This window comes from Saccoglossus kowalevskii, chromosome 15, assembly GCF_978046115.1.
Source record: "Saccoglossus kowalevskii chromosome 15, keSacKowa6.1, whole genome shotgun sequence".
In the NCBI taxonomy this organism is placed as follows: domain Eukaryota; kingdom Metazoa; phylum Hemichordata; class Enteropneusta; family Harrimaniidae; genus Saccoglossus; species Saccoglossus kowalevskii.
Genome location: NC_140655.1, coordinates 3,518,384 through 3,540,717, shown reverse-complemented (window position 1 = coordinate 3,540,717; position 22,334 = coordinate 3,518,384). Strand labels below are relative to the sequence as shown.

Sequence of the window (22,334 nt, the reverse complement as noted above, 5' to 3'; positions counted from 1 at the left end):
AAAGTATGCACGTTAATTTTGTGAAAAAAATATTTAACTTTCTGCTTAACAAATTTACCAAAAACTTTTGTTGACAAATTAACGCACATATTTCAAAGCGATGAGTAAATACATACTATCAGATGATTGTCATAATATAATATTTTCTTTTCAAATTTGTTTGGACGCTGTTTATTGAAAGTTTACTATACTAGTAAGAGACAATTGGGGTTTTCTATTTTTAATTTCTCCCAGATTAGCGGTATAAATAGTGTACACAGTAATCAACAGATATTTCCAGTTATACATGGTCACAGCAAGATTCAGAAGTATTGGGGCAGCCAATTTGCAAGCTCGCTACTAGTAGCAAATTGGTTAACTGCTTGGGTATTGACTAAACAGTTGGCTTTCGAATCTCGCTGGCGCCGACTCGTAGTCGCATGAGAATGCTTTTAAGTATCCTGGTACATGTCTAGAATGAATTGTTAATGAAATGAGTTCAAGGGGGTCTCTATCGTTAATTAACTGCTCAGCCCATAACAGTCGTTTACGTAAAAGTGGCCAAGAAGGAGAACTCCAGCTGTCAGAATTAATCATATGGTGCAATTATTAATTGAGGCATTACGATGTGCAATGCGCAATGAAATACGACAATATTATAAGTAGTAAAGTACACGCTGTCAACTAAAAATCCAGACTCAGGATGTCAAATTCGAACTTGTGTCATTATTTATTTCTATTTGTCTAAAGATCGGTCACTGATACGACTTAATAGTAAGATTCTATTGGACAGCTGGTTTATATCATTTAACACATTTCCATAATCTGTCATCATTTAGGCTCATGCGACGTCCTGGACGGAAGTCCTTGGTCCCAGAGAAAGCTCCACGAGGCGAGAGAGTCTTGGTCAGTCCTGGGCAGAGTCTCGAACGAGGCAGTTTGCTTTGAGGCGTTCTCGGTGTGGCTAAAGACTAGCTATTGAAACGTATTTCGTTGCGTGCGAGACTTTTCCGATCCCGTACCTCGAGCAGACGTGTATAGAGACAACTTGAAGGCGATAATTTCCCCCAAGTCACTTGGTACAAATGAAACAAAAGTGAATTTCACTACAATAGACCGTGGCAATATGCAGGTTTCAGTAGACTTATATACACTCTCTTGTTTTTATGTTTGTTGGTGTTTTTGTTTCTATAAAATACTATGTGGGTGTTTTAACAGTCGAAGGATGGTTACCGTGGAGCAAACGCGGCTACGGCGGCTTTCGGGTTTTCGGGTAAATTGTCGCCATTTATAATATACACTCACATTTTATTGAAAAAAACAACAACAACAACAAATATGCAAGTCTAACTCGCTGAATATTTTGATTTTATTGAAATAACAAAAAATGACAAACAAACAAGATACTGTATGCAAGTTTAGAGTTTCAAGTTGGCTTGTTACTAGGTTGTTTGATGACGTGCACGACGCACACTGCCAATGGCTTATGTTTATCCAAATAGTACAAAGTGACTGGACATAAGCAGGAATTCACAGCACTATAATTTTGACGTTTAACTGCAATTATTTGGTGTTATATCAAATGGGTGCTTGGAGGATTAAAGGCATGGCCCGACGGAAACAGAAGTGTGACGTAACTTCTGGTTTAAACAACCAATGACCGCCGGCCAATGTCTTTAACTTATTTATAACAACCAACTACGAAAAAGGACGATAAAATAACTCGACCAATTGTTGGCTTCGAAGCCAGTTTGAGTTCAATAAGCTTTGCTCTTTCCAAATTTAAATGGCGGTAGTCGTTGCGCCGCCATGTGCGACAATTGTCTTGATAAACATTGATTCTCCCATAATCCAATGCGCTTTTCTACAAATTTTGCCCTGGGTGCCACTAATTACCGCCAGCGAATCGTTCGATAACTTCTAAAAACCAAATACCAAATTAAAACTTGGTTACCTCTCAGTTTGTACTGGTTGGTGTGCACAACAGTCAAAATCGCAAGTTTTGTTTATAAGAGACCCATATCTCGCGCATGCGCGGTGCGACGACTATCGCCCTTTAATTTTGAAAGCAAGTCACATTGAATTCTGACCTACACATATCACTGGCAAAAGAATGTTTTTAAAAAGAACAAGCAAAATAAAATAAGGTAACAGGTACCACAAGGTTTGACACACGACGACGTATTGTCTTGATTTCGTTTGACTATCAAGGAATAGACCAGTTCATGTGTTTTAACACTGCGATTATCCGGAGAATACGTCTCCAATCTTTCACTGGAGTTGCCAACTAATTTCCAGTCTAGGCTTTCTTTGTACAAGTCGGTTTCTATGGCGCCATCCTCCATCAAATCCAACTCTATTTCCGTACTGTCGTAGGTCCAGAGTATATAAACGAACGAACACACATATTGGTCTTTGGTGGCGCTGTTTTCGCACTGAACTTGAGTTCGTGTCGCAGGATACGTGAACAGAGAAATGTCACCAGTGTTGTCTACTATGGCATTTGTCGATGTCGATGAATCAGTATATTGTTCTGTCCTGTAAAATGAAACAATTTTCTGTTGTTGAAATTTGTAAATTTACATGTAAAGGCAAGATGTATGAACTATTTCTGCCATAATATAAATATATTAGTGATATATGCATTCGTTTAAATCGGGGCAGTCGTCACGTACCATGTCGTGTCGTTTTCTTAGAGCCCTCTTCGTAATCTTATATCTTTATATTATCTGACTAAAGTTTGATTGTGAGGTGTGGGCTTGACTGTTATTATTAAGGTGAATTCAAATGTATAGTGGAATTACAACAGTCTAAATAAACATAAACATAAACATAGTCTTTACCTTGCCGTTTATTCGGTGTTATTTGCTTAAATAAATCCAGTCTGCTTATAAAAAGTACGTTGATTAGTGACTTCAGAAGTGTTGCTGTATGGTGTTTAGTGACGTCAGAGGTGTTGCTGTACGCTGATTAGTGACGTCAGAGGTGTTGCTGTATGCTGATTAGTGACGTCAGATGTGTTGCTGTACGGTGTTTAGTGACGTCAGAGGTGTTGCTGTACGCTGACTAGTGACGTCAGAGGTGTTGCTGTATGCTGATTAGTGACCTTATAACCACCTTTGTTCTAGGTCCATAACATTTTCAAAATTAAAATTTAAAGGAAACAAACATCCTTGTTGAAAAAAGTAACACTCACTTGATAATTAAAAACTGCGCAGTAGAAAAATGTGTATCACTCCGCGTAGAAAACATTGATAAAACCGTCTTGAATACAGCGTATCAACATCAAATCCCAACATGTGAAATGTTTTATTTTTACACATAGTTTTACATAAATCCTTTGTAATAAATGCACTCTCCATGCTCCAATCACTGACAGACTTGAAGGACGCGGGTTTTAAATACGCTATATTATCAATAGTTTAATCTGTTATACATTTATAAAGGTTCTATAAATAGAAAATGCGACAACAAAACGTTTTCAAACACAAAAAGTACATCCGAGCACAATGTCATGAACTTTAACGTGACAAATGCAGGAATGTAATGTAATGTAATGTAATGTAATTCCGCCGAGGCGATAAGAATAATAATACAAGTAGAGTAAATGTTTTCCCGTTGAGTGAGTTTATAAAGATTCGTTTGTCTTTCCAGTGTTTTTGAGAATTATTAGATATGTTCAAACGTTTCAATACAATAATTAAATTCATTTGTGCCAGAGACAGTTCAGGCGCACTTAGTCGGTATTTAAAAAAATCCTATATTTTATCGATGATGGTATTTGCAATGTTTTGCTATTATATGTGTGTTTGTGTTAGAGTGAAACTTTGTAACTCATTAAATTTTAGTAATGAAATATCGCAATACATATACCAGTCATATGAGAGCAATCTTCGTCGGCCAAGGTAAGTTTGTTTCAGGTTACCCGGCCAAGTTGGCATAAGTCAGCACAAACAAACTGTGCGATTCGAACGATGTATGAGATTTTTACTCACCCGTGTTTCAGATGTATATCCATTTCAGGATTCCACAATACACTTACTGGCAGATGCAAGCTGACAATATTACCATATTTTGACGAATCCCATTGTAAACGATGGTCATTCCATTTCTAGTAGATGATAGAAAAACTTTTTGATATAGTGAATACAACAAACACGATGACGTCATGTTTTTTGGATTAACGATAAGTCATGTCGCCACGTAACACTGGACCTACAATTACGTCACATCCAGATGATCCACAATTACGTCACTTCCAGGTGACCCAAAATTACGTCACTTCCAGGTGACCCACAATTACGTCACTTCCACTTTATATACATTCGATCAACGAATATATCATGGCATGTGTCAAATCTATAGTAGAGAATTTTCTCATAAACAAAATGGACTTACAAATCTCTTGTACAACCCCACTTTTACCATGTTCTCGGAATCCTGAAAATTAATAATTAGTTATTTTTTTGTTTTAGTTTATATATTTATTAATATCAATATAAGCTTACAATATTGTTGCTTCTCATTTTTTTTCAAATTATCATAATTGTCTACGGTAAAACATATAATAACATCAATAAGTTGTGGAAGAGAGCCCACCACTTATTTGCATATTTACATAAAATAATGTCACAATCATCTTAATAAAATCATATTTGGGTATACAATGTTGGACCTACTGTGATATATTAAATTATTTTAATATCATATTGGATAATATCTGAAGAAAATTATTTTCATGATAAATGGATCAAACGAATATTTGAGAAAGATGATTTCAGTAAATGCGAAATATCGAAGTAACTATGACAACAGCATGAAATAACTGAGGTAAACCTTCCAGCGAGGCGCTAAACATTGCTACACGCTTTAAGCCTATAGAGGGTGCTATTTCACACTGGAAATGCGTTGCCATTGTGCAAACTCTTAACATTTTCTTCAACGAAAGCATGAATCAATGTTTAATCACTTGGAATACTTTTCTGGGAACTTACTTAAAAATTCACTGTTTATTTATTCCAAGAGTGGCACGTATATAAACCCAAAGTAAAACATATTATGTTTTATTTGCCATTATGTTCTGTGGTTATAAATGTTGCGTGTCTCACAAGAATGAAACAGTAAATTTATCATGTTTACCCAGATTTAAGAATGTATTTATCTTTATTTAAATGTGATGTCATTTTTATTGAAAAAGTCATATTTTGGTAAGTATTTCAAATTATAGACTGTAAAAATCGTAGTATAATTTATTATTGATTTGGAAAAAGTCGTAAATGTAAGCATGGCAACAATCATATGTAAGCATGGCAACAATCATATGTAAGCATGGCAACAATCATATGTAAGCATGGCAACAATCATATGTAAGCATGGCAACAATCATATGTAAGCATGGCAACAATCATAAAAAACAAATGAAAAATGAAAGATAACTATTTAGGGCTAAGGCATTTATCTACATTCCGATATTTGTAAATTTTACCTTAAGTTGTTTGGTCTATCGCTGGCCACATATGGTCTATGACTAATCACATTTAGTCTATCATTGGTCACAATTAGTCTATCATTAGCTACGTTAAGTCTATTATTAGTCACATTTAGTCTATCATTGGTCACAATTAGTCTATCATTGGTCACAATTAGTCTATCATTGGTCACATTTAGTATATCATTGGTCACATTTAGTCTATCATTGGTCACAATTAGTCTATCATTGGTCACATTTAGTCTATCATTGGTCACATTGGGTCTATCATTAATCATATTTAGTCTAATATCGGTCATATTTAGTCTATCATTGGTCATATTTAGTCTATGACTAGCCACGTTTAGTCTATCATTGGTCACATTTAGTCTATGACTAGTCACATTTAGTCTATCATTGGTCACATTTAGTCTATTATTGGTCACACTTAGTCTATCATTGGTCACAATTAGTCTATCATTAATCACATTTAGTCTAATATTGGTCACATTTAGTCTATCATTGGTCATATTTAGTCTATGACTAGCCACGTTTAGTCTATTATTGGTCACATTTAGTCTATGACTAGTCACATTTAGTTTACCATTGGTCACGTTTAGTCTATCATTGGTCACATTTAGTCTATCATTGGTCTCATTTAGTCTATCATTGGTCACATTTAGTCCATCATTGGTCACATTTAGTCTATGACTAACCACGTTTAGTCTATCATTGGTCACATTTAGTCTATCATCGGTCACAATTAGTCTATCATTGGTCACATTTAGTCTATCATTGGTCACATTTAGTCTATGACTAGTCACATTTAGTCTATCATTGGTCACATTAGGTCTATCATTAATCACATTTAGTCTATCATTGGTCATATTTAGTCTATGACTAGCCACGTTTAGTCTATCATTGGTCACATTTAGTCTATGACTAGTCACATTTAGTCTATCATTGGTCACATTTAGTCTATTATTGGTCACACTTAGTCTATCATTGGTCACAATTAGTCTATCATTAATCACATTTAGTCTAATATTGGTCACATTTAGTCTATCATTGTTCATATTTAGTCTATGACTAGCCACGTTTAGTCTATTATTGGTCACATTTAGTCTATGACTAGTCACATTTAGTTTACCATTGGTCACGTTTAGTCTATCATTGGTCACATTTAGTCTATCATTGGTCTCATTTAGTCTATCATTGGTCACATTTAGTCCATCATTGGTCACATTTAGTCTATGACTAACCACGTTTAGTCTATCATTGGTCACATTTAGTCTATCATCGGTCACAATTAGTCTATCATTGGTCACATTTAGTCTATCATTGGTCACATTTAGTCTATGACTAGTCACATTTAGTCTATCATTGGTCACATTAGGTCTATCATTAATCACATTTAGTCTATCATTGGTCATATTTAGTCTATGACTAGCCACGTTTAGTCTATCATTGGTCACATTTAGTCTATGACTAGTCACATTTAGTCTATCATTGGTCACATTTAGTCTATTATTGGTCACACTTAGTCTATCATTGGTCACAATTAGTCTATCATTAATCACATTTAGTCTAATATTGGTCACATTTAGTCTATCATTGGTCACATTTAGTCTAATATCGGTCATATTTAGTCTATCATTGGTTATATTTAGTTTATCATTGGTCATATTTAGTCTATCATTGGTCATACTTAGTCTATCATTAATCACATTTCGTCTAATATCGGTCATATTTAGACTATCATTGGCGACAATTAGTCAATGATTGGTCACATTTACACTATCATTGATCATATTTAGTTTATCTTTGATCACATTTAGTCTATGATTGGTCATATTTAGTCTATAATTGATCATAAATATACATAACTGTGATTTCAATTAGAAGAGCGCATTGGATTGTTGGAAGTCAATGTTTATCAACACAAATGTCGCACGTGCGCGGCGCGACGACCACCGCCCTTTAACATTTCTGTAACCGAATATCAAGCTTAGTATTGGGGAGATTAATCGCCTACATGTTGGACATTAGGCATGGGCCTTCTAACCTTTTCAATATTAGCATCGTTTTTCACCATGACAGGGCATGGGCTATTTACGTATGGTTCTTGTATATCAGAGTTTCGTTCTATTTGAATATTTAATCCAATATTCAGAGATTGTTGGTGCGTAACACCAGAGACAACGTGTTGTTTTGCTGGAGGCAGTACTTCAAACGTATTACCCACAAAACACCTCTTTGTCGTATGTTCAATTGTATGAACCCAAACATTGCAAAAGAAACGGCCATGGAACTGAAACCGGCTAATCGGACGATGCCGAAGCCTGTGAGAGAAGTGTCATGAATTTGTTTTTGCGTATCTGTTAACCGACTTAATTAGCTGATTATTAGCGAATTGCTGTGTTATATCTGTCATCGTTTAGGTCTATTTGAAGTTTTGGACGGAACTTGGCTCAGTGATTTGGAACTAATTACAAGATACCGTCGCTATTCTGACATCCGTAGTTATTAATGTAGTGAACGATTAATCAAAAGATATGACGTATTCAGTACTTAGTGTGATTGGCTTTATGATTGAAGGTTACGCCCTAGAGTCTTTTTACTGCATTGTAATTGGTCAGAGTTTTGAAAATGAATAAAGAGAGTTTGAGTTGGTCTTGGCGAATACTCCACGACAGACGCAGTCCGAGAGAGTCCAGGGGCGAGCCTTGAGGCAGTCCAGTCTTGGGCGAGTCTTGGTTCAGCCTTGCGAGAGTCTTGGGGACTTTTCCCCAGGGCGCTGTGTCTTATAGAGTGCTCCAAAAGACCGACTAAGACGAGAGCTGAAACGTATTTCGTTGTGTGTGTCTTATTTGACTGTAAAGTTAAAGTGACTTTCCCGATCCCGTACCTCAAGGGGACGAGATATAGAGACGAGACGAGTTTCCCCCTGACAAGTGTGGAGAACCCCGGGGAGAAGATTTTCCCCCTGATAGAAGCAGAATGCATACACCACGACGCGTATTCCGGCGTTATTCTTGAAAAAATGCGTAAATATTTGATAAGGGGATTAATGGCGAAAATCAAACTATTTTACTTTGCCAAATTATTGACTCAATTTTTTCTAAGACTAGCGAATGTAAACAAATTCTTATTTCTTGTAAAGGTTGCAGGGCTCAAGTGCATACTTTGCGGCACTCTCGTAATAACCTTTTTAGTATAAATCTTTGCGAACCAACCGCTCAGCTTAGAAAGCCCAGGACTGTGTAAATCCTACAATGATATAGCTTGTTATTGGTTGAGTAACAAATACCAGCTTATTGCATTACTTGCTGCAGTATTATATTTCTAGTAAATATTACAGTGTGTGACTGACAGGCATTGGCGTCATAAATGTTTAATAAATATAACATTTTCTAAATTAAACATGACTGATCAGTTAAGCAATGGTAAAAGGTTGTATAATCAGCAAACATTTCAATTTTTATAATTGGGAGACCCTATGACGTCATATTCAGATATGATTGAAGGTTGTATGCACAGTATTGGCGATGACGATGTTGAGCTATTGGGCAAGGATATTTGAATGAAAGCTGAAGATATTTACAAATATTTTTATGAACTAAAGTAAATTTATGCAACATTGTAATATTGTTTGGAACACTGCCAGTGGTTTTATGACTTTGCAATTAAAGGGCTTAGTTGTCGCACTGCGCATGTGCGACATTTTTGTTGATAAACATCGATTTTCCCATAATCCAATGCGCTCTTGTAATGGAAATCACAAGTATAAGGTTTGACCTGGGCGCGCCTTGCACTAATTACCGCCGCTGACTCCTTCGATATCTTCCAATCTAAAAAAATACCTTATTAAAGCTTGGTAATGCCTCAGTTTGTACAACCAAAGTCGCAATCTTTGTTTATATGAGACCCATATATCTCGCGCATGCATGGCGCGACGACTACCGCCCTTTAACTTTTCAAAATTAACAACACTCATTTGCATGTCGATATTCCCAATATATTTGATGGGGTGCACTAATTTAAAATGGAATTGTATGCTTGCGATCAACTGTGTTCAAATGTTCCCGCCTCAGGCGATTCATCCGTTCGAAATGTGGGAGCGCGGGCTTGTCGAGATTTAAAGTGCTGAAGCCCAAACAAATACTGTTCCTAGAATTATGGCAACATAACAAGGGTGAATAAGAGGGAAATGCCGTTTAACCTGAGTACTTTCGGCACCCGCTGTGATATTGATTTTTGTTCACGCGAGAAGGCAGTCTATCGAAAAAGGACACCACTTTAAAAGTCAATCATTTGAAATCCTGGGGGAGTGACTAGTAGATTTTTTCTTGATGTGTTATCTTGATATTATTATCTGTATTGAATAGTCTCACAACAGCTTGCTTGCATGTATTCTTATAGTGTCTGTCTAGCTTGCAAATCTCCAGACACTCCTATTGTTTTAAATAGTCGACCCCTTGCACATTTTGCATAGACATAATATATCCAGATGATGGATCGATTGTGGATCAGTAACAAGTTCGAACAACACAACGTGGCCCACTGAGTCGATACTTACAATATTATATAATCTTCCTACTGATAACGCCATCTTGACAACCAATTGTGTCTCATTCCCATCTTGCGGAGAGATCAGTTTGTGGTAAGACATCAATAAATCTCCATACAACCTTGACTTGTGCTGGATTGACCCAGTACTTAGAACACCTGTATAAATTGATAATATAATGTAATATATTATTATAAATCGTTGACTCACCAGCTAATCAGATTCTCACACTCATGGGTCAATATATTCGTGCATTAATCGTCAGAACGGTCAGTAGTCTACAACAGATTTTGTGCTTACGCATACGTCACAAATATCATAAAGCAATTATAATACAATAAACAAACATACAAGTCATTAGGCTGAACCTTCGATTAGTGCACACCCTTGCCTGACATGTGGGCGTGAGTGGCGCCATCGCCGGCCGAACGGCATCATTGGGTTGGAGCACCGCGGATGGCGCAACTCACGCAACCTTGGCAGGCTATGCACACCCTCGGACCCTAAAAGATGTTCATCAACTGACTTTGCATCAAATTACACAACACTGTATACACGTACATGAAAACTGATATGTTTATGTAGTAGAACTAGTCAAAATGGCTGTTTTTACGCCATGGTACTTAGAAAATGTTCTCACATTTGTTTAGTTGTTCGTTGGACGACATGTAACCCGGGTGTCCTGGGGTTGGGAATACTGTATGTAGGCAGTGAAATACATATAGGTCAGTTCTACATTGTATGCAAATACATATAACGAAAATTGAAACAGAAAACTGTAAACAAAATGTTCTAGAAATCTGTGTACGTGAAAAGATTCATCCCCGATTTCAAATCCTTGATCTATTTCGATAAAATTGTGCTCACCTCTTACGACAAGACATTCTTATCTGATTTGAAGAGTAACATGTAACGTACATACAGAATTGAGACTCCATGTATTTCAATGCGTGACGTGCTTCTGCATCTGTTTTATAGGGAAATTGTGCTAACTATTTACGGCAAGAGTTTCTTGTCTGATCCGACGAGCAACATGATGCCCACCAGTAGCTACCCCCCCCGGTTACCATGGAAGTATTTAACCTTTGCTCATATTATGCGGGTCATATTATTTTCTTGCCGTGCACCGTTTCCCTTTCCCATTAAAAATGGTATAGTTTTTCGAAATAGGCTACCACCGTTTTCTTTTCAGATTTTTTTTCTTAAAAGCAGTAACCGACAAATCCAAAGTTTATAAATGGATTACAATTGCAACATAAAAGTGAGTATTTTCGCGACCTTGTCGGTTGCTAGGCGAACCATGCTGTGATAGCATTTAATTTGATTAGAAAAAAACGGTGTAGATGTATACATTATGTACTTATATCCAGTTTGTCTGTATGCAGGTCACTGGAATGTTAAACAGATGTCGCTGTTGCGCACATTCCCTTTGCATAACTTAAATTGTTAACTAAGTTGGTGTTGGAGTCAGAGTAACCATATATCTAAGTATATGTAATATGGTTTAATTGTTTGTATTACATAACTCCACACTGTCGCTGTATTCGGAACGTTGCAGAGACGAGGTACGGTTGTACTCTCGAATTGCGCTCATGTCAGTTGACGAATTGCATCCACTTATTTGTTTATTTATTTAATCTTTTAACATCCATTAGAATGAATATAATGCACACACAAAAAACAAACAGTTAAAATTAAAATCCAAGAATTGGGAAGGTCATTATATAACATGAATGTCTAGGAAGCTGTTTAGATTCAAAACATTTCGCATATATTGGCCCATAGTGGCCTGAATTTGTCGTCATGGTTTATTTTATTGTAATTTGTGGGTATTTTACTGCTTACGTTCCGCCACTGTGCTATATACTATGTGATAAGCAAATCGACAGTATAAAACTACTAATATTCATCGTACTCACACGAGAACGTTAATGTCAATAAAAACACTTTTAGAGAAATCAATGTCCAATAGTATAAATCATAGTGCATTATGGGCAATTTGGGATGTGTTCCACACAGCTCGTTTATAGTGTTCAAAAGTGTTTACTTTACAAAGCGTTCTCAAGAGTTTTTGAAAACATAGACCGTTATTCCACCACAAGCACTTTGTTCCCACTATGTGAAGCATACACTGTACTAGAGATCCGACGCTAATACGCTGTAAATAGTGTCTCTGGAATGACAATCTAACAATGTTACCATGGAAATAACATAAACATCAACTTACCAGTAAAGCATATTGCTAGGATGCATATCCAACACACCACAGTAAATCTAGAAGTCATTTTGTAAGTCAGTCGTAAAAACGAACGTAGACTGGCTCTGTACACTGACACCAATGGATTGCAGACACGGGTTAAAACGGAAATCAGCAGGACTCTGTTTGGTTACGTATTCTGTTGTATGTATACCCTGGATATCTCGGCATGCAAATAAATGACAATTAATGTGAAGAGGAAGGGAACGCTGTGACTGAGTTCGACAACCAGCTTTCACGGTGTGAGTTTTCCGTGTCAAGCTGTAATCAAACTGAGACCAGGCTTGAAGTTCTGTCTTCTGGGCTTATAGATAACATTCCGTCTGCTGTTTACTGTACGATTAATGGTTTGTCACGTGATATCACGTTTCAATGTAGTCACTGTAAACAAGTTTTAATTAACAGTTTTAACAGATGTCGACTTTAACCATAGACTTTAAAATGTGTATTTTAAGGTTTATGCTTTAACACACCATTTTGAATCCCCGTAATGCGATATAATGTTAACAACTGCCCGAACCAAGTTAGAAAATCAGTTAAAATACGGAAACGTCAATTTATAGGAAGGATTGTACGATAGATAATACTGACATATTTATGTACAAGAGGCGGCCATTTCATCTTATGTCTTTTCGTTTTCATTTCTACATAATTGAGAGATTACTTTGCAGTTACTTTGTGACATGGTTTAGTACATCACGGTAAATCATAACATTGCACTGCGCTGCAGGCTACATTACAGTTTGTATTAAAACGGTTCAAATGGCGTGAAACATATAATGACATGTAAATGACCTAGGGTTTACACGAATGCATGATTTACGAATGTATTAAATTTCACGTGGTTTTGACCTACTGCCACAAACATGGTGGTCAAATACCAACGAAATTTAATATCAAAGACGCAGTCATGCTAGCAGATTGATATCACTATACTGGTACAACAACACATGATACAAGGATGGTTTCTATACGAAATCATCGCGACGAACTACATGCATATTCGCTGGATTTTATCCTTCAGCGAAAAAAAAAGAAAATAAATTCCGAACGAAAATTGTATAGTACCTGCTATTGGATTTGTTTCGACTATAGAAACCACTATAGGCACCGGCACATCCACAGGGTGAATTCCAGACTGATAAGGGTGGGCGGATATTTCAACCTTGGTGTTTTACATACACTGATTCTATCTAACCATATGTCATATCGCTCGTACGGACACCCATCATGGGCGTTGTCAGAATTCCCACGGGTGATTCTTGTATTGAAACAATATCAAGCGTATCTTCACATTGCTATCAACAGGCGTGCTTTTCTAAAACAAAATCCGTGTCCCTTTTAGCAAGTACGTTGTATAGGGGCAGCTGACAGTGCATGACACTACGTGTATTGTTATTATTCGTAAAACATTATCACCTGCGACGTTTCAGCCTGTAAAGCATTTAACCACGATGTAGAGGTGTTAAAATCACTTTTGTATTTTTATTCAATGTATTTTTTATTCAATGTATTTTTATTCAATGTATTTTCGGGAAACTTATGCGGGTGTGTTGAAATGCTGTCCTATCACAATATGTGTTTTGGGTCATGTGATGTATCAATTTGGATCACGTGATTTACCTTATAAAAAGACATGTTACTTTATACTAGACAGATACATATACCTGAGTTCACTTGTTTGCTCTCTGGGCTTGGCAGTTTGGCCAACGCCTTGGGACAACCATTGTACACTATGCGTCGTTATCCCGATGTCACCATCTGAATATCACCTTATCACCTTCTGTACTGACATGGTTATTGAGAATATTGACAAAAATGACACATATTCCAACAGACTAAATTAAAAATTGAAATATTAACACTTATTCTTTGTTGTACGTATGATCTTAGATTAGAAAATAAATAATGTACGTCGTCGTCTTTTGTAAAACTCGATATGAACACAGAATACATTCTACTCCTGAATGGGATGTACATGTGGGATTTTTCTTCTACGAAACATCTAATTTTAATCATGTTTGTATCTCAATGTTTATTAGAAGTATGCTGAACCCCGCTTTACAAGAGAAACACATAACAGCGTGAAATAAGGAAATTCACATATAATGGAAATATATTGAATGTTTTATAAGCCATGTAAAAACACTAAACCACCGAAACGTCCTACATCCGAATCATGATAAATCGAAAGCTCAGTAACAATAAAGTTAAGCTTTACATAACATAGTGACATTGTAAATGGTACATGGTACATGTATTTAAAAAATGGCAAATGATATCGCTAAATTTACTTTAATTGTCGAACATTGTACCACATGTTTATCTGACACACCTTTCGTTAGACACTACCTAATTTCTACTCCTGGTATAGGCCATACAGATTCCACTACTGTATATAGATTCCAGTAAGCCCATATTTGATGATAGTTACCCCACTTCAGATTACAGACACTAGTAAACCCACTTCAGGTGTCAGATCCCCTAGTAAGCCTAATTTGAGTGTTAGACCCTAGTAACCCCACTTCAGGTCTCAAATTCCAGTTACCCCACTTCAGGTATCACACCCCAGTAATATCACTTCAGGTGTCAGACCCCAGTAACCCCGCCTCAGGTGTCAGACCCTAGTAACCCCGCCTCAGGTGTCAGACCCTAGTAACCCCGCCCCGCCTCAGGTGTCTGACCCCAGTAACCTCTATTCAGATATCAGACCCTAGTAACCCCCACTTCAGGTGACAGGCCCTAGTAACCCCCGCTTCAGAAGACAGGCCCTAGTAACCACCCACTTCAGGTATCAGACCCTAGTAACCCCCACTTCAGGTATCAGACCCTAGTAACCTCTATTCAGGTGTCAGACCCAATAGTAAGCCCTCTTCATGTGACAGGACCTAGTAACCCCCGCTTAACGTGCCAGGCCATAGTATTCCCTCACTGCAGGTGTCATACCCTAGTAACCCCACTTCAGGTATCAGATCCAAGTAACCCCCGCTTCAGGTAACAGGCCCTAGTAAGCCCACTTCAGGTGCCAGATCATAGTGAGCCCACTTCAGGTTACAGGACCTAGTAAGCCCAACTAGTAACCCCACTTCTGGTGACAGAAACTAGTAACCCCTACTTCAGGTGTCAGATCATAGTAGGCCCACTTCAGGTGACAGGAACTAGTAACCTCCACTTCAGGTATCAGACATAGTAAGCCCACTTCAGGTGACAGGAACTAGTAAGCCCACTTCAAGTGTAAGAACCTTGTGAGCCCACTTCAGGTGAAAGGAACTAGTAACCTCCACTTCAGGTATCAGATCATAGTAAGCCCACTTCAGGTGACAGGAACTAGTAAGCCCACTTCAAGTGTAAGAACCTTGTGAGCCCACTTCAGGTGAAAGGAACTAGTAACCTCCACTTCAGGTATCAGATCATAGTAAGCCCACTTCAGGTGACAGGAACTAGTAAACCCCACTTCAGGTGTCAGACCATAGTAAGCCCACTTCAGGTGACATACACTAGTAAGCCCACTTCAAATGTAAGAACCTTGTGAACCCACTTCAGGTGAAAGGAACTAGTAACCTCCACTTCAGGTATCAGATCATAGTAAGCCCACTTCAGGTGACAGGAACTAGTAAGCCCACTTCAAGTGTAAGAACCTTGTGAGCCCACTTCAGGTGAAAGGAACTAGTAACCTTCACTTCAGGTATCAGATCATAGTAAGCCCACTTCAGGTGACAGGAACTAGTAAGCCCACTTCAAGTGTAAGAACCTTGTGAGCCCACTTCAGGTGAAAGGAACTAGTAACCTCCACTTCAGGTATCAGATCATAGTAAGCTCACTTCAGGTGACAGGAACTAGTAAGCCCACTTCAAGTGTAAGAACCTTGTGAGCCCACTTCAGGTGAAAGGAACTAGTAACCTCCACTTCAGGTATCAGATCATAGTAAGTCCACTTCAGGTGACAGGAACTAGTAAACCCCACTTCAGGTGTCAGACCATAGTAAGCCCACTTCAGGTGACATACACTAGTAAGCCCACTTCAAATGTAAGAACCTTGTGAGCCCACTTCAGGTGAAAGGAACTAGTAACCTCCACTTCAGGTATCAGATCATAGTAAGCCCACTTCAGGTGACAGGAACTAGTAAGCCCACTTCAAGTGTAAGAACCTTGTGAGCCCACTTCAGGTGAAAGGAACTAGTAACCTCCACTTCAGGTATCAGATCATAGTAAGCCTACTTCAGGTGACAGGAACTAGTAAGCCCACTTCAAGTGTAAGAACCTTGTGAGCCCACTTCAGGTGAAAGGAACTAGTAACCTCCACTTCAGGTATCAGATCATAGTAAGCCCACTTCAGGTGACAGGAACTAGTAAGCCCACTTCAAGTGTAAGAACCTTGTGAGCCCACTTCAGGTGAAAGGAACTAGTAACCTCCACTTCAGGTATCAGATCATAGTAAGCCCACTTCAGGTGACAGGAACTAGTAAACCCCACTTCAGGTATCAGATCATAGTAAGCCCACTTCAGGTGACAGGAACTAGTAAGCCCACTTCAAGTGTAAGAACCTTGTGAGCCCACTTCAGGTGACAGGAACTAGTAACCTCCACTTCAGGTATCAGATCATAGTAAGCCCACTTCAGGTGACAGGAACTAGTAAGCCCACTTCAAGTGTAAGAACCTTGTGAGCCCACTTCAGGTGAAAGGAACTAGTAACCTCCACTTCAGGTATCAGATCATAGTAAGCCCACTTCAGGTGACAGGAACTAGTAAACCCCACTTCAGGTGTCAGACCATAGTAAGCCCACTTCAGGTGACATACACTAGTAAGCCCACTTCAAATGTAAGAACCTTGTGAGCCCACTTCAGGTGAAAGGAACTAGTAACCTCCACTTCAGGTATCAGATCATAGTAAGCCCACTTCAGGTGACAGGAACTAGTAAGCCCACTTCAAATGTAAGAACCTTGTGAGCCCACTTCAGGTGAAAGGAACTAGTAACTTCCACTTCAGGTATCAGATCATAGTAAGCCCACTTCAGGTGACAGGAACTAGTAAACCCCACTTCAGGTGTCAGACCATAGTAAGCCCACTTCAGGTGACATACACTAGTAAGCCCACTTCAGGTGACAGGAACTAGTAACCCCACTTCAGGTGTCGGATCACAGTAAGCCCACTTCAGGTTACAGGGCCTAGTAAGCCCACTTCAGGTGTCAGACACTTGTGAGCCCACTTCATGTAACAGCAACTAGCAACCACACTTCAGGTGACATGAACTAACAACCCCACTTCAGGTGACAGGAACTAGTAATCCCCACTTCAGGTATCAGATCATAGTAAGCCCACTTCAGGTGACAGGAACTAGTAAGCCCACTTCAAGTGTAAGAACCCTGTGAGCCCACTTCAGGTCAAAGGAACTAGTAACCTCCACTTCAGGTATCAGATCATAGTAAGCCCACTTCAGGTGACAGGAACTAGTAAACCCCACTTCAGGTGTCAGACCATAGTAATCCCACTTCAGGTGACATACACTAGTAAGCCCACTTCAGGTGACAGGAACTAGTAACCCCCACTTCAGGTGTCAGATCACTGTAAGCCCACTTCAGGTTACAGGGCCTAGTAAGCCCACTTCAGGTGTCAGACACTTGTGAGCCCACTTCATGTAACAGCAACTAGCAACCACACTTCAGGTGACATGAACTAGCAACCCCACTTCAGGTGACAGGAACTAGTAATCCCCACTTCAGGTGTCAGATCATAGTAAGCCCACTTCAGGTGTCAGACACTTGTGAGCCCACTTCATGTAACAGCAACTAGCAACCACACTTCAGGTGACATGAACTAGCAACCCCACTTCAGGTGACAGGAACTAGTAATCCCCACTTCAGGTATCAGACGCCAGTAAGCCCACTTCAGGTGACAGGAACTAGTAAGCCCACTTCAGATGTTAGGAACTAGTAAGCCCCACTTCAGGTGCCAGACCATAGTAAACCCACTTCAGGTGACGAGAACTAGTAACCCCGACTTCAAGTGTCAGACCATAGTAAACCCACTTCAGGTGCCAGACCATAGTAAACCCACTTCAGGTGCCAGATTATTGTGAACCCACTTCAGGTCATCTTCGCTAGCCAAGGTCTAAGTTTGTTCGGCCAAGCCTCTAAACAGACCTTGGCAGAACGACCATCAAATATGCGTATTCTAACAGTGTCCCTAGTAGTCAGTTGTGGCTAATCATTGTCCAATCAGTTTGCGTGTTACAAATCCCTTTTCGGCGTTCATGAATCGTGATATTTGTGATGATAAAATTGCGAAAGTTTTCGGTATTGGTGTCCTCAAGCCTCATCCGGTACAGGCAATCGACGAAGTTTTGTGTGGGAAGGATGTCTTCATAGCGACAGAAACTGTAGGTGGAATTTTGTTTTATAATTTGGCACGTCCAAGCTGATTGAGCGCCTTGTTTCGAGGCGCGCCCAATCAGATCTCACTGCTTAAGATACGCAATTAGCCTATGCGATCCCGCACGGTATCGTGTAGAAGCCTATAGGTCGAAGGCACGAGACCGTGCAATTCGGACGATGACTTCAGGTGTCAGACCATAGTAAACCCACTTCAGGTGCCAGACCATAGTAAACCCACTTCAGGTGCCAGACCATTGTGAACCCACTTCAGGTGCCAGACCATAGTAAACCCACTTCAGGTGACGGGAACTAGTAACCCCGACTTCAGGTGCCAGACCACAGTAAACCCACTTCAGGTGCCAGACCATTGTGAACCCACTTCAGGTGACAGACCATAGTAAACCCACTTCAGGTGCCAGACCATTGTAAACCCACTTCAGGTGCCAGACCATAGTAAACCCAGGTGATGGGTACTAGTAACCTGAGCGAACCCAGTAAACCAACTGAATGATTATATTAATCACAATTATTATAATTACATTTTTATTTCAACTGTCATGTGTAAGTTATGTCATCATTGGTTTCTACACATTTTTTGCAGTACTTGTTGAGAATCATTACGAAACTTTTTGCTGACAAAAGCATACACTATGGGGTTACAACCATTATTAATATAAGGTACAACATACAGGAAATTCGTAATAATTACACCAATATGATTACTGTCGGAAATAATTCCCACACTACGCAATACGACGACAATCGTAAATGGAATCCACGTAAACAGGAACACAACTGTCACTGTAACAAGCATTCTGATAGAACCACTGGTGACTGAAGCTGAAGCTGGTGTATTTACGGCTACACCCGATACGGGCTGTGAAAGTTGCGTTGGACGATTATAGTTAAAAGTACTTTTGTTATTTGGAGAGAGTGTGCTACGCGGTGTTCTATCGTTTTCAGTGTTGTCTCGGCGTTGCGCCGCTTCACTGTTTGTACACGTCGGAATTTCTCCTGTATGGTTCCAATTTCCACCCTGGTGACTAATAGTGGCGCTGCCGTTGGCAACAGCCCTGGCACCAATCCTTGCATTCCTTTTCAACACAACTCTGCCGACGAAGCAATACAACACTACAACAACGCCGATGACGACATTAACACAGACCATACACGTGATGTCATAAATGAAGGTCATTGTCGAAGACTTATGTCTTGCACAAACTGATAATGTAAGGCCATCTGCTGTCGACTGAATTGAAACCACGTTGAACATAAATGCCGCCGGTATTGCGATGACAATGCCGAATACCATAAGAATAATAACAAGGCGCTTCGCTCTGACCACAGTATTAGCAAAAAGTAGAGGTCTACATATTGCATAATAACGATCAAGTCCGATCGCGGCCATCATCAACCCCGAAACCGTCTGATTGAAATAAAGAACAGCCTTAAAGAGTTTACATAAAACGTTGCTATGGTAACTGTAATATTTAATACACCAGTAAAGCTCATGTGGAATTAAAGCAATGCAGATAAGAAGATCGACGACTGCGAGCGTCCATATGTAGTAGTTAGAACTACTTTGCTGACGTTTGTTCCAGTACACGCACAGGATGAGAATATTCCCCGGAATACCAATTGCCATGACAACGGATGCAACAATTGTGAATGGTAAACATTGATAATAACTCATTTGGCTGAGGAATTCCACTGACTGCATTGTACCATTGACACCTCGCAGCGAGTCGTATATTTCACTCATTGTTAGAATATCTGGAATGAAAGTCAATGGCTTTGTTATATTCACCGTACTCACATACGATGTGTAGTATGAATTGTAGACACGCATTACACTGTAACATACGATGTGTAGTGTGAATTGTAGACATACATTACACTGTAACATACGATGTGTAGTGTGAATTGTAGACACGCATTACACTGTAACATACAATGTGTAGTGTGAATTGTAGACACACATTACACTATAACATACGATGTGTAGTGTAAATTGTAGACACGCATTACACTGTAACATACAATGAGTAGTGTGAATTGTAGACACGCATTACACTGTAACATATGATGTGTAGTGTGAATTGTAGACACGCATTACACTGTAACATACGATGTGTAGTGTGAATTGTAGACACGCATTACACTGTAACATATGATGTGTAGTGTGAATTGTAGACACACATTACACTGTAACATACGATGTGTAGTGTGAATTGTAGACACGCATTACACTGTAACACAAGATGTGTAGTGTGAACTGTAGACACGCATTACACTGTAACATACGATGTGTAGTGTGAATTGTAGACATGCATTACACTGTAGCATACGATGTGTAGTGTGAATCGTAGACATACATTACACTGTAACATACGATGTGTAGTGTGAATTGTAGACACGCATTACACTGTAACATACTATGTGTAGTGTGAATTGTAGACACGCATTACACTGTAACATACAACGTGTAGTGTGACTTGTAGACATACATTACACTGTAACATACGATGTGTAGGGTGAATTGTAGACATGCATTACACTGTAACATACGACGTGTAGTGTGAATTGTAGACATACATTACACTGTAACGTACGATGTGTATTGTGAATTGTAGACACGCATTACACTGTAACATACGACGTGTAGTGTGAATCGTAGACACGCATTACCCTGTAACGTACGATGTGTAGTGTGAATTGTAGACACGCATTACACTGTAACGTACGATGTGTAGTATGAATTATATACACGCATTACACTGTAACATACGATGGGTAGTGTGAATTGTAGACATACATTACACTGTAACATACGATGTGTAGTGTGAATTGTAGACATACATTACACTGTAACATACGATGTGTAGTGTGAATTGTAGACACACATTACACTGTAACATACGATATGTAGTGTGAATTGTAGACACACATTACACTGTAACATACGATGTGTAGTGTGAATTGTAGACACACATTACACTGTAACATACGATGTGCAGTGTGAATTGTAGACATACATTACACTGTAACATACGATGTGTAGTGTGAATTGTAGACACACATTACACTGTAACATATGATGTGTAGTGTGAATTGTAGACACACATTACAATGTAACATACGATGTGTAGTGTGCATTGTAGACATACATTACACTGTAACATATGATGTGTAGTGTGAATTGTAGACACGCATTACACTGTAACATATGATGTGTAGTGTGAATTGTAGACACGCATTACACTGTAACATACGATGTGTAGTGTGAATTGTAGACACGCATTACACTGTAACATATGATGTGTAGTGTGAATTGTAGACACGCATTACTCTGTTATATAGGATGTGTAGAGTGAATTGTAGACACGCATTACACTGTAACATACGATGTGTAGTGTGAATTGTAGACACGCATTACACTGTAACATACGATGTGTAGTGTGAATTGTAGACACGCATTACACTAACATGTGATGTGTAGTGTGAATTGTAGACACGCATCACACTGTAACATACGATGTGTAGTGTGAATTGTAGACATGCATTACACTGTAACATACGATGTGTAGTGTGAATTGTAGACAGGCATTACACTGTAACATACGATGTGTAGCGTGAATTGTAGACACGCATTACACTGTAACATACGATGTGTAGTGTGAATTGTAGACG

General features: G+C 38.9%; 2 protein-coding genes across 2 annotated transcripts; both read right to left on the bottom strand.

Annotated features, from left to right (window-relative positions):
- Positions 1-1,538: 1,538 nt before the first annotated feature.
- Positions 1,539-12,426, bottom strand: LOC100375466 (acetylcholine receptor subunit alpha-like 2). The gene is made up of 5 exons (XM_006814791.3): positions 12,244-12,426; positions 10,026-10,174; positions 4,378-4,419; positions 3,975-4,090; positions 1,539-2,517 (listed from the first exon to the last, which is right to left on the bottom strand). The coding sequence occupies exons 1-5, from the start codon at positions 12,299-12,301 to the stop codon at positions 2,079-2,081; spliced, it is 804 nt and encodes a 267-aa protein (XP_006814854.2). The 5' UTR covers positions 12,302-12,426; the 3' UTR covers positions 1,539-2,078.
- Positions 12,427-19,218: 6,792 nt separating this feature from the next.
- Positions 19,219-20,406, bottom strand: LOC146733865 (orexin receptor type 2-like). Its single transcript, XM_085490788.1, has one exon. It carries the CDS (start codon positions 20,404-20,406, stop codon positions 19,219-19,221), a length of 1,188 nt encoding a protein of 395 aa, XP_085346914.1.
- Between the last annotated feature and the right edge of the window lie 1,928 nt (positions 20,407-22,334).

Excerpts from the sequence above, each read along its gene's own strand:
- LOC146733865 (XM_085490788.1), bottom strand. The coding sequence starts at position 20,406 with ATGAGTGAAATATACGACTCGCTGCGAGGTGTCAATGGTACAATGCAG.
- LOC100375466 (XM_006814791.3), bottom strand. The coding sequence starts at position 12,301 with ATGACTTCTAGATTTACTGTGGTGTGTTGGATATGCATCCTAGCAATA. Across the intron at positions 10,175-12,243 it reads CCTAGCAATATGCTTTACTG|GTGTTCTAAGTACTGGGTCA; the intron begins GTAAGTTGATGT and ends CAATTTATACAG. Across the intron at positions 4,420-10,025 it reads TAGGAAGATTATATAATATT|GATTCCGAGAACATGGTAAA; the intron begins GTAAGTATCGAC and ends ATTAATTTTCAG.